The 13026-nt window shown below is 38.3% G+C and overlaps 1 protein-coding gene across 1 annotated transcript in view; it reads right to left on the bottom strand.

The window, feature by feature from the left end:
* Window positions 1-6559: 6559 nt before the first annotated feature.
* Window positions 6560-13026, bottom strand: part of CYLD (cylindromatosis (turban tumor syndrome)) — a 19889-nt gene continuing 13422 nt past the window's right edge. The window contains exons 12-16 of the mRNA XM_010023648.1: window positions 11556-11688; window positions 10840-10948; window positions 9634-9752; window positions 8179-8395; window positions 6560-6744 (exon numbers count right to left, since the gene is read on the bottom strand). Coding sequence (XP_010021950.1) covers window positions 6560-6744; window positions 8179-8395; window positions 9634-9752; window positions 10840-10948; window positions 11556-11688 — 763 coding nt within the window. The remainder of the gene's footprint in view (window positions 6745-8178; window positions 8396-9633; window positions 9753-10839; window positions 10949-11555; window positions 11689-13026) is intronic.

Here is a 13026-nt window from a genome sequence, read left to right on the forward strand (position 1 = left end):
AAAAAATATTGAAGATAGATAGGAACTGAAAAACCGTGAAGCATCCTGGAGCATGAACAGCAGGAAGAACTCAGGAGCAAAAAAGGTATTAAGTTCATTCTGCAGTAGTGATATCACAATTTGCAGCCATATTTTAAATACTGAAGATAGATATACACTAGTTTATACCCTGTTGTGTTGTCTTGTTCAGGTTTGATATTTAATAATGCTGATTCATTTCTTCCTTTTTTTTTTTAAAGGGACTTCCATCCCTCATGGAATTTCAGCATTTTCTTTTCGATTAGCCTGCAGATCAACTGGGTTTGTAATAGCTCTTCAGGGATAAAACCCAGTCAGGCTGTACCAGTTAGGTTACCAAAGGGAGACAACACCTCAGCAACATTGTTGTGTTCATTTAGACAGTCATTTGGCAGAAGGATGTTTAAAAATAATTGCATAGCTCCTCCCTGTCTTTAAATATTGAGAGAAAAGTCACAGAAGACCCGATAATGTGACAACATTAATGAGGCTGAAGAACAGTGCATTATAGTGTGAACGCATCTATCACTTGGTTTCATTTACATGTTTAGCAGCTGCTTATTTCTCAGTCATAGAAAGATCATTACCTGACTTGTAAGAAGAGAGGGGAAGTCTGTTCACCTTTGGGCAACTAGCTCTGCATTTATTAATAGTTGTTGCCCATCTCATTATACACTTAATTGCTGCATTATAATTTATTTATTCATTGAATTATTTCAATAGATGAGTAGAAACAAAATCACCTTGGAAAATTACTTCGATAGGTGGGAACTTTGTATGGTTAAAAAACTCAACATGCAGTGTGGAGTGCGAGATGCTGCTTAGTCAATAGCACCTGAAAGAATGAGTGCTAGTTAGAAAGTGAAAGTGAATCCAGACAATTCATAGAATTCTTAAAAAGAAATTCCTAAAAGTAATTTATTTGCAATTATCCTTACATTCCGATGTCTATTTTCTTCACGGAACAGGAAATTGGCTAAAAATGAAGGATAAATAGGATGGGAAGAGAAGACTCCTCAAAAAACTAGGATCTTAAAGGTAGGAAGTTTGCAAAGCATTTGGTTAAGCTAGGGCTGCCTTTCTCTTGGGTCGTGGCTGGGCCTGCTCCTCATGATATGACTGACGACTGTGACTGACACTGTGATTTCTTCTATCAATCACATATGTTTTGTATGAAAGTTTTTGGTTTGAAGAATTACTACTGCGTTCAAGTTGTTTGCAGTTTTCATTAGCTCCCACTAAGATCTACAAATGCCCTCAGTTTTCCTAGGTGTTTTACATCCAGCTGCATCTGGTTTAGTTGCTGCAACAAAGGTTTCAGTTGGATCCATTACCTGAGCTTTGTGTGGCACAGTTCTGGTGCTGCCAGACATGGAGCTGACCATTTCGGGCTGTGATACCAGTGCCAGCCGAGCCTTTGGGTAGCACCAGCACTCAGCGGTGACCTCTGAGCTGAGTGGGATCCCTCTGTGGGCTTGACCATGCAGGAACCACACTTACTGCCAGCTCTGTGCTGAAGACCTGCCACATTACATTTGGTGTGTGTTTGAAATTTATAAACCCGTGAAAGTTTTATATGTACCTAATTTAGTTAGTCCAAAAGTAGTTTCAGAGCGGGACTATAAAAATGGGATTACAATAGCTGCATAGACACATCACAATATAAATCTCCGTGTCTAGGAGAAGGCAAGGCGTTTGCAGCGGGTACAGGCAGTGCCCTCTTGTGACTGAACACGCGAAGTGCAGGCAGACCTCCAGCCGCAGCTCCCCATGGAGCTCTGCTCTCCGGAACAGAAACAGGGACGTTATTGCCGTAAAAACAGTGAGGGACATGGTCTGAGCACCCTTCCCACAGCGAGTCACTGCAGGGCTCAGCTTTAGCTTAAGACGTCAAACGATAATCTTACTGCAGATGAAAAACTCAGTTTAAAAAAGCTCCAAACTAACCGACCCAGCCTTTACACTGCAGAAGTAGGTATTTCCCTGAAAACATCTTTTGCAAGTATTTTTTACAAGTGTGTAAGTATCTTCAAGATTTTAAAAATACTTATATTGACAGCATTCCTTTTACAGACCCAGGTAAGACTTTTTCTTCATTATTTATTATTATTACTACAATACTCAGGAAATGAAAAAAACTAAACCATGTATTTCTAGCTAGAAAATGCATGCAAATGTGGTGTGCAGGCCTTCTAAATGGAGGCTATGGAAGCAGCCATGAAGCTACAGCAAAAGCCCTGGAGGAGCTGATCTCCAGAGTCTTTAAGGTAAGCAACACATGAAGCACTTAAAAATACATAAATTTTTCCCCACAGGCATACTACAGTTAGCTGCTGCAGCAGCTTTTTGTTGGGTTTCCATTCAGTATCAGGAACTAATTGGTAAGATACAAGTAGCAGACTTAGACCTGATTTGATATAGTAATGCAAGTCCTAAGTTTCCTAGAAATGTTGAAATTGAGAAACTATCAAAAATATATATAAATACTTCTACAGGTACACAGAACAAGCTAGTTGAACACTGTATTCCTTACTGTCTGTGATGCTTCAAAAACTCCAAGCCCCCAAAGAAAGGAATAGAGCCATAGGAATAATAACTTTAATTTAATTAATACAGAAAGCACATGGTACATTCCTTTCCAGCAGCAGCTAATTCCACTCTTCCACTAGGGGAAAAAAAAAAAAGTTAAGGCTAGTTGAAGACAACCTGATACAATGGTTTCTTTCCCGAACTCATTCCTGGAGACAGCCTTTTTAAGTTTGACTATTTGTGCACAGAACATGGGATGTTTATTTAGCAAAACATCAAGAACAGAGAAAAACATGCTTTGTTACAGTGATAAAAACACACCATGCTTTCAAGCTGCTTTCTATACCAACTCAGTTCTGAAACCATAAAATTGCAGTTTGCAGCATGTCGTGCCTCAGCCTTGTGTTGAGCAGCTATCACTGGGGAGCCTGGGGACCATGTTCACCTGTTCCATGAAGTGTAAAGTGCACAACTAAAATAAGTGGATTGAAAGAAAACGTGTGATAATAAGTAATTCCTGTTACATGCAATACTTGCTTAAAAAGTGGAACTGTCACAGGCTGTGTAGTGAACCACTGTACTACATTTGCAAGAGCACAGAATCAGCATCACAGGCATCAGAAAGACTTACACTGAACATAGGTATTTCTGTATTTTTTTTCCTCCAATTATCTCCCACACCAAAACAAGCATTCTCATGCAGCTTATTGTGGCTCTAGGGTGCACTCAGTTGGGTTTTTTTAGTGATGTGTAAGGCATCACCTGTACCATTTCTCCTCACCCTCTACGTTCAAAATAAGCAAGCAGTTAGTGGTGCAGTGAGTCATTCCATCTACTACTGATTTGATCCCCTATTTCTAAAAACAATTAGCAGAGTAGGAGCTCAGAGTTGTATCAGTGCAGTATTTATCCCCAAGTATGAAAGTTTCGGTATTACCAAACTTTACATTTTTACAGGCTGCCAGGAACCATATTCTCTGTTTTCCTACTCACAGGTTAAGGCCATTGTTAGCAATACTTAGAAGCCAAACCCTGAAACAATGATCTAAGTGCTATTATTAATTTATGGGCACATTCACCATATAAACAAAAAGAACAACTGATTGGGAAGTTCCCCAGTGCATTAAACATATAAAGGGTTGGGTGCAGTCCCTGGAATCTTTGGGCATTACATTTACCAGCAGTAGATGCTTTAGAATAAAGGCTGCTGCTTCAAAATAGCTTATTCAGATCCCCTACAATAAATGCTGAAGGCTAAAAACAGTTTCTTACCCTTGTATAGAAGTTATTTTACAAGTTTCCTTTCACAGTGAAATCACTTTTCTGTCTGTATACTCCTTTCTGAGAGCAGAAATAAAAATGGGGATTAGTTTCCACAACATTTCATTTACACTGCCAGATTATCTCAAGCCAGTGCAGTACACCATAGAACAATACTTCTTGGATTAGAAGAAGAAAGGACTCAGTTGTCAAAACCAATGCTATAGAAGACATCTCTGCCCTCTTCACTGATAAGCAATAAACTAACCATGTAATCATACACTGTTTGCAAAACTACTTACTGTTTTGCAACAACATAAAGTGGTACAAAGGGCAGGCTGTAGAGTACTGCCAGCACTTCAAACACAGTATTTGTCACCAAGCAGCGTGCACAATAATGTACTTACACTCCAGGTTTTTCTGTACATTCTCTACATGTACCACAGGAAGAATTCACACAATTTCTTTTTCATTTCTAGCCTAAGGCCAGACAATTGGCAGCAAGAAGCCAAGCAGCTCATTTACACCTATCTAAGTCACTTATGCTAACTGAGTATGCATCCTGAAAAAATGGGATTCTTGGTTACTTGCACTTGTAAAAAAGAATAGCTATTTTGCTACAAGATTATTTAGCTAGAAAACTACAACATGGTTGTGAAGTCCCAGTCTCCCATCTGGCCACAGCAGTTCCAAGGCCTCAGGAAGAGGTAAGGTAAAATAATTTTAGGCAGTATGTAATGGGGGTGGCGGGGGTAAGAGGAAGGGAGGTGAAGATGAAACACATGGAAGATATGGAAGTTAACGCATTGGGAAAATGAGAAGATAGGGAAGAGAGACTGCAGACGCTCAGATTGGTCTCACTGGTACATAGGTTTCTGCCTGTCCGTCTTATAAAGCCTTACACTTACCTTGAGATGCTCCTATGGCATCTTTGTCAATACATTTGAGCATCTGCAGCAGAGCAGAATGGTATGTAGCCAAGGAAAAGCCAACAGACAATAACCCACCCACTGACAGATGATTACAGAATCCATCACCTAAACCCTCACTGTAATTTTTCAGGAGAGAAAGAGTTCAAGAGCTTGCAGTAGTACTGAAACTAAAGGAAGAGGTTTGCCAAGGAGCATAGACTAGATAAGTAAAGTGAGGGAGCATGGAAGCCAGGAGACCAGCAAAGGCAAAAGCAATAGTGACACGTCTAACAACTTTCTTGCTCGAGAATGAAAAATTAGAGCACACTTCATGCAGCAGCTAACAGAACAGATCAACTCCCTCAGCACCCCTTGCTTTCCAAGTCAGTCCTTTAAGCGGCTTTCAGATCTCTAATATTCTTCTGTGGTTAAGTGTGTCCCAAAGGAAGATTCTAGGTTTTCCAAGAACAAAGTAATCGTATTTTCTACAACAGGGGATCAGTCTCCATTGTCTTTAAAAAAAGCTGCTTTTTCCAAGTTGTATTTTGTGACTTCTCCTTCTATAGACTTGATCCCAAAAAGGAAGTTCTCCATATAAAACATCTTAGTTGAAACTGTACAGCTCATATATGCAATTTGTACAGCCAGATTTTACTGTATACATATAGTTGCATGTTTGCTAGTCAGTGTAGACAGAAGTAGCTAAAAAGTAACTAAAACAGTATTTCACTGCAAACAGGAAGCAACAGACCTCAGATTAATATTTTACATCAACACAGGTTCACAGGTTTTGCAGCTTTTCAAGTCAGTTTTCATTAAATACTTGGTATACAGTAAAAGTCTGATCTACTTTTATTTATACTTCCATCTTTCCAAGCAGACTTCTAATATTCATCACTAGTAATCCTGAAATGAAGAGCCAGATGTACAACAGATTCTGGGATAGTCACTCAGTGTACTGCAGAAAAGTCAGTTTTGTTTACCAAGGTCTAGAATCCACTTCAGTAACATTCCCTGAGGCAACCCACTATTTTATTGTTTGATTCTCGAATCATTTGTATATAGTTGCTCTTCTGCTCCAGACTGATTTGTTTCATTAAAAATAGACAGTTAAAGACATCTGTTGACTTTCATTGCTAATTTTGTACTTCAGCAACTATGCTTCCCCTTAATACCCTCTTCCCCCTCCTCCTTTTCCCCTGCAAAAATTTTTTTGCACAAGATAGGAATTCAGATCTTTAAATGAACGTTAACTTTTGAAGAAGAAATGCGTGAATGAAAATAATGTAGTAGAGAGATACAGAATAGAATTAATATGCAATGAACAGTCTAAAATTTATCTTGGTAAAACTGAAGTTGTTCTCTCTACTGAAGCGAGAATCTATGGTGCTAAGAAGACCGACAGTGCAGAGAAGTGGTGGGGTGGAGGGCAGAGAAACAGAAAAGAATCACTATCCCTGGTCCACAGAAACAGACTGAGCAAGAACCCTGTGTATCCTTACATGCTCAATGGACCAAGGAGGTTTCTCCTGACATAATTCCACCTTTAACATTTCAAAAAAGTCGGTCTGTAATCAATGCACTTAAAGCTTTTAATTTTTAGTAACTTCACTTAGACTTTGTTTATAAAACAAACACACACACGCACACTTCCTAGAGTGCAAAATGCTTAAATACTTCAATTACAGAACTCCACATGTAATTTTTGGAACGGTGATCCTTTTGCTCTAGTCAATTTCTTCCATTGCCAGCAACAGTTGCATTAAAACTAACCAAAACTTGCAGCAAATGCAGCAGTCGACAACTCTGTACTGTTTCCTCAGTCTTCCAGAGGCCGTTGTTCATTTGTATAAACTCATCGTTGGACTTTGATACATGCACATGTACGCGTCACAAAGTAGTCTTCGTGCACAACCTTGAATTTTTCTGGAATCCAACGAGTGTAATTCTTCTAGAGACATCTTCAGATATTCACCAACTTCTGGACATGGGGTAACTTGTGGAATGTTAAAGCCATTCTGACCTCCTTTTAACCATAAGGAAAGAAAGAGCAACAGATTAGGATAGCATCTACATGTATTCACTCTTTGAAATGTACTTTCATTATGACAGCATCACCAGTTATTGAAAATGCCTTCTAAAAAAATCTAAACATGCCTTTCTGGTCTACTGCAGGGTAAACATCTAAGAAAGTGCACTGGTCAAGAAAAATATCACCTTTGGTGTCAGACTATCTTGTAGTGTTTACTAACAAAACACCCACCCAAACACCCCACCAGAGCGAGAACTTTGGGTTTTCATTAACACTAAAAATTCTGTATGACTGTGGGAGGGTGACCTGAATACAAATGCTACTGCATTGGTCAGTAATATGACAACTGCTAATGGCTGATGAATTTATAAACCATGTTTGTCTGTACCTGACTTGTCAGACTAAGTCAGAGTTTGCTCCTGGCCATTTAAATGAGCACACAAATGCTCAGACAACACAAGTGTGAACATCCATGACACTGTTCCCCAGTAGATGTTTTTAGTTTATAGCTAAAGAACCAGCTGGAAAAATTATCAGATACAGAAAACCCTAATATCAGTAAGACACATACCTAGTGAGTATCTCGTATGATCTACATTCCTGAAATAAACTGGTTCTAGTCGTACATGTTTCCAAGTACTCTGAAACAAAGCTTGATTGCCTTCTGGTTGTTACAAGAAAGAGACTTTAATCCTGCAGCAGCTTCTTTCAACAGGAGGCAAGACTCTTTGCCCCCCACCAAATCACACTGTAATATGAGGGTTCAAGAATTCTTCATGCAAAGAGCTGTTGCTATGAGTCTGACATGTCATCTATTGCTGTTTTTCTCAGGCACCAGAATTAAACAGTATTTAATGCAGCAGTGTCTAAGAGAACACTTGTTTTACTGACATTTGTATTATTACAGAGTAACAGTTTTCCACTGATAACCCTAAAGAGATTCAAACGAAAGGCAGAAATATTGTAATGTGTGACTATTTCTTTTATTCTAAAGACACCTACGCTAAGTCATTTAAGCAAAAGCAATAAAAATATTTGCATGCTATCCAATCATTGTGTACATCCACTTAAATATAGCTTGAAAAAACACATTCCTGCAGTTGATTATTTAAAATTAATTCCCTCTGTCAAACTTGCAAAGTATAGAAAAGTGTCTAAGAGTCCCACTGGAAAACCTGTGCACTTATTGCTATACCAGCTACTTACCAACATATCCATGCAACAGAGGTGAAATTCAGATCATGAAAATAAGTGGCTGCTATAAAATCAATGCACTGATGTAAGGCTGGGTCAAGATTACTGTCCCAGCATCACGTGCATCAAGTTAAACAATATTAATATCCCCAACACTTTAAGAAATGGGCACTGAAATTCAAACTAGTAAGAGAAAATAAAGAGAAAAATAATAGGAATAAATGAAAGGTCTACCATCCCGATCTGCCATGCTGTCAAAGAAGAGCCAGGCGGAGTCATCCCTCCCATATTTAACAAAAGCTACATAGTGGCTTGTTTCTATGCAGAGAACAGCAAACAACTCCATCTTCTGGTAAGGGATGCAGCCATGTCGCCAGTCCCAGTCTGGCAGGTCTTTAGGTAGTGACAATGGATTGAATTTATGACTCTGTCTCTTTGGATGAAGATGAACCTACAATTGAAGTAATATTTCAGAAGAGAGAAACCACCCCATAAGATTATTTGTTTCAGTGGCAGACAAAGCTAAAAAGAACATTACTGCTGAACTGAAGATTAATGGCATTAGAGAAGGAGCTGCAACAACAGCAGCAGACTTTTCCCCACTACTGTAGTTCAATATTGCCCAGAAAATTCAAATCTAAAGCTAGAAGGGAGGCCAGATTTAATGCAACAATTTTGTACTCTGCTCAGACTTGAAAATAAGCCATGGCTATGACAACTTCATGAAAGTTACCAAACAGCTCAAAATTAAGCGGTACTGTCATGAATTTATCTATTCAAACAGGGTACCATATTGTAGGCTTAAATTTTAAACCAACAATAGTGTGTGTGCCTTTAACATAGTAGAATAGACCAAACTTTTCTAACTTACACGTAGAGAGAAAGGAATGTTTGGCTGATGGGGGAAGGAACATCACGGGACTGATAACAACTAAGGAGACAGTAAATAAGACCAGGGATGCTGGCCCTCAAGATAACAGAGTGGCACCCAACATGGAACAAGACTGGAACAGAACAGAAGTAATCACATACCAGCTGCTAACTCGGCACTAGGACCTTGCAAGTGTGTGCAAGCACTGAGGTCATTCAGTAAACAGTGAGGAAGACTATAGGGGACCACCAGAGACCCTCACTCAGCAAGAATTAGCATGCTTAATTAGGATACAAATATTATAATTAGTTCATGGAAATCTCATGAATATGTAAATAGTATCCTGGAAAAGCTGTAAATATGCCTGAATATGCTAAATATACAGCTGCAGCTGGCAAGTAACAGGTGCACTCACCTTTGTGGAACAATTCACATGTGTGTGCCCAGTGCTGCAATAAAGAATGCTGCTTTCTAAAACTCCAAATTGAGTCTTAGAGAGTTTCTCCAACCGACTTTTACAGTAACAATCTATGTAAAATTATGATTTAAAGCAGGCAACAGTAAACAGATTCCAATTTGCTTATGATTACCTCTTCACTGTACTCCATCCTGGATCTGGCAGTTGCCATGTTTTAGTAAGAAATCATCAGTGAACACATTGCAGGGCCAAGTGGAGTCCCTAATTTGTCATCTGGTGAGCACAGTCACACTAGTGCTGGTGAGAAAAATCTCACTCTGCTATTATGCCTTTCTTTCAATTATTACAGCATACACCATTTGGGTTAAACCTCTGTAGAGTAACAAAGACAACAGCTTACTTGGGTATTGCATGTTTTGCAGAACTGTTTGATTTTCCCAGCAGAAATATCAGTATCTTCATAACATTCTCTGCACTCATACATAGCGAGCCCTCCACATATGCGGCACTGCCTGGGAGCTGCATTTTAAAAGAAGGTATTACTCTCCAATTTGGGGAGGCTTTTTTTGTTTTTTTAAGACTAGGGGTATATAAAGGAGTGATGATTACTACTTGAAATAAAAAAAAAAAAAAAAACACTACATTAAAAAAAAGCTAGAACCAGACTGCCAAGCAAAGCAGAAACGTATCAGAGTATTTAACTTTTCTTTAGAATAATGTGGAATAAGAGAAAACCACTTAGAGTGGGAAGTTGCAAAGCAGTAAGTTCTATCAACTGCATGAACAAGTGAAAGCAGGATTTTACATCAAGTTAGTTCTCTTTCATTACATTCGTCCAGCTAGCTTAGCCCCTAGTTCTGTCAACACCAGGGAAAAAAAATAAAATAAAAAATATTGTAAGCTGACGGCCAAGACAGTTTCAGAGATTATTATTCTAAAATTTTAGTGGTTTTATGAATTCTTATTTCACATTTAAAACTGTGTGCTTTTCCTTAGGTGATGCAATTTAAAATTCAGTCACAAAAAAAGCGATCAATTTATAGTTGAAAAATGCACCATCGCTAGGGGCTGCATGTTTACACACTAATCTCATGTTCTCTTCTTCTGGTTTGATGAACTCTGACAAAAAGCTTAGGAACAAGCAGCACAAACTGATGAAGACCAATGAAACACAGTCAACACTGTGAATACCTGTTAACCAATCTCAGTGCTACACTTACTTAGCTTTTAAGATTTCCTACCTGCATATTAATGAATTGTTTTGCTGCTATAATTTTAACAACACTGTCTCGAAATAAAAAAGTTCAGTTGTACAGATACTCAAGCAAGTTATATTCTATATAGTTATAAGCAACATATTAGCAAGTTATATTCTATATTCTTCTGAATTATAGCTTTTAATTGACATACGTAAGAAAAAAAATAGCATTCAGCATTCTAGCCAGTAATCTTTCCTTTCTCCTCAGCCTGAGCATCTTTCACTATCTGGTTAAATATTTAATTAAAAACCAAACAAACCCCCCAAACTACCAGGTGTACTAACTTTCACTCTGCCAAGCCACTATCAACAAATCTTCCATCATACAACACAATGTTATATACTTACTGTCTTCAAGTAAGTCTGTTATATTTAATTCCAAAGATGGAAAAATTTTGTTGAACATTTTGAAGTCCTTTCCAAACCGAGGCATCTGGATGATCAGGCAAGACGGTGCCTAGGTAAATTGCCAGAATATAATGTAACAAGCTTGAGATAGACAATTACCTGAATTTAGAGACATATGTCTAATGCAACAAACATTCGTGTTACTTAAAACTTGCAGTCCATTGACTTCAAAATTAACAAGAGGGTAAGCGAAAGAGAAGTCTTTGAGAGAAACTATAGCTAAAAACCAAAACAAACAACAGGAAAGTGGCATCTAAACCTCTGTCAAATGTCGTAAGTTCCAGTCATACTTAAGTAGGATAGTAAATGTACTGGACGACACTCCCCCATGGCAGGGGGGAATCTTGCTTTGTAAAGGTTTTTACAGAGGGATCTCAAAATACTAGTTCTTGGAGCAACTTACTGGCAGCAACTAAGAAGTTTTCTTTTAGTAATTCTTGACTTAAATTATTTTGGTCTGTTCAGCCAAAGGATATATGTCATTAGGGCAACCTTAAAATATTTCTATATCATAGGCAACCTGTACCACTGCGTAGCACTCCCATTGCAAAAACATGTCCACATTTTGTTTTCACACCAAAATCCCACTCTTGTTCCATTGCTAAATGGGCAAACATCCAAGTATCATCACTAACTGCAAAACAGCTGTCACCGACCTCTGCAAACTTCAAGTTGCTGTTGATGAATGACCACTCTAGTAACTGCTGAATTGTCGGGACTCCAACTTTCTCATTTTTGTCCATAAAAATTTGATAGAAGTAACAGTCTTGTACTTTCTGACCTGCTGATCTAAAAACAGATTAAAAGAAAACAGATTTAGAAGCTTTACTGTAACAATGATTTTCCTTGTTAAATAACATCTACCAGAAAATAGTCGATACAACATCCCCTCTGCATTGAAATAGATTGTGCTTCCAAAAATCAACCCCAATACATAGAAAAACCCCAGCCAAACAAACATGCCACTCCCCTCATCACCCCCGCCCCCAAAAAAAGCCAACCAAAACCAAAAACCAAGAACCACAGAACCTCAACATTTTATACTGACAGAGAGAGGGACAAAAGATTAAGCTACCAATTTAAATAAGCTTCAAGATCAGATGTTTCAAAACAAAGTAAAAATTAAGTACTTATATTTTCAGGTTATATTTCTCTAACAAAAACATAAATCTGCAACATTTGGAAAGAGAGCTTCAGATGAGTAATACAACCTGCTCTGTAAGGATGTAAGAAAGGACACAGAAGACTGTGCTCACATTGGAGAAATGGATTTTGCTACCATGGACAAAAAGCATATAGGAGTAACCAATAGCAAAAGAAAAAAAGTTAGGTAGGATCTGTTTCACCCCAGTGTCAATGTTCCAGGGAACACATCATATTTGCTATAAATGGTAACCTCCTCCCATTCCAGCCAGCATTTAAGACAACACTGCTTTTTAGAGTACCCAGGTGTTGAGAGGATTCTAACAGTATGATGCTCAGAGTCACTATTATTAATTTCAAGCTTTATTTCTAAGAAGTAAGGAGACTTCTGAATTACTCTTTAAGAGTTAAGGTAAGTGCACAAAACACACCATCTTCAGTGCTAAAAGCTGAATGGTGCAACCTAAGTTGAGGTAATGTACAAGTGGAACTAGAGGCATCTTCCCTTGCTTTTACTTTACTCATTTCAGTTGTGACTTCTACCACAGCAGCACACATGTTAACTACCAAAAACTAGAAATACATTCTCACATCAAGATCTATTATTCTGATTATAATAAAGACCATTATTATAGTTATACTATTGTACCCCAGCTGTTTCACCAGAATAACACAAAAGCCACAGGGGTTTCTCAGAGTGTATTTCATAGAGTTGAAGAGAGGTAGCACCAACTGTGAGGGTCTTAAGACGGCAAGCTGTTCTCTGAACACTTCTCCACATAAACCAAATACATGCTTGAAGTTACTAGCTTTTGTGTTTTGTGGTGGATTGTTTTTTGGGGGGTTTTCTGGTGTTTTCTGTTATTTGTTTGGGGTTTTTTAACCTAACAGTAGGCCTTTGTCTAGGCAGAAGCAGGAACACAGTTCCAAATTCACATATATATGCCTTGATCACTTATCCCTTCCAATTCTTTTAAAGATTTC

Source organism: Nestor notabilis, unplaced genomic scaffold, assembly GCF_000696875.1.
Source record: "Nestor notabilis isolate BGI_N333 unplaced genomic scaffold, ASM69687v1 scaffold17001, whole genome shotgun sequence".
Classification (NCBI taxonomy): Eukaryota; Metazoa; Chordata; class Aves; order Psittaciformes; family Psittacidae; genus Nestor; species Nestor notabilis.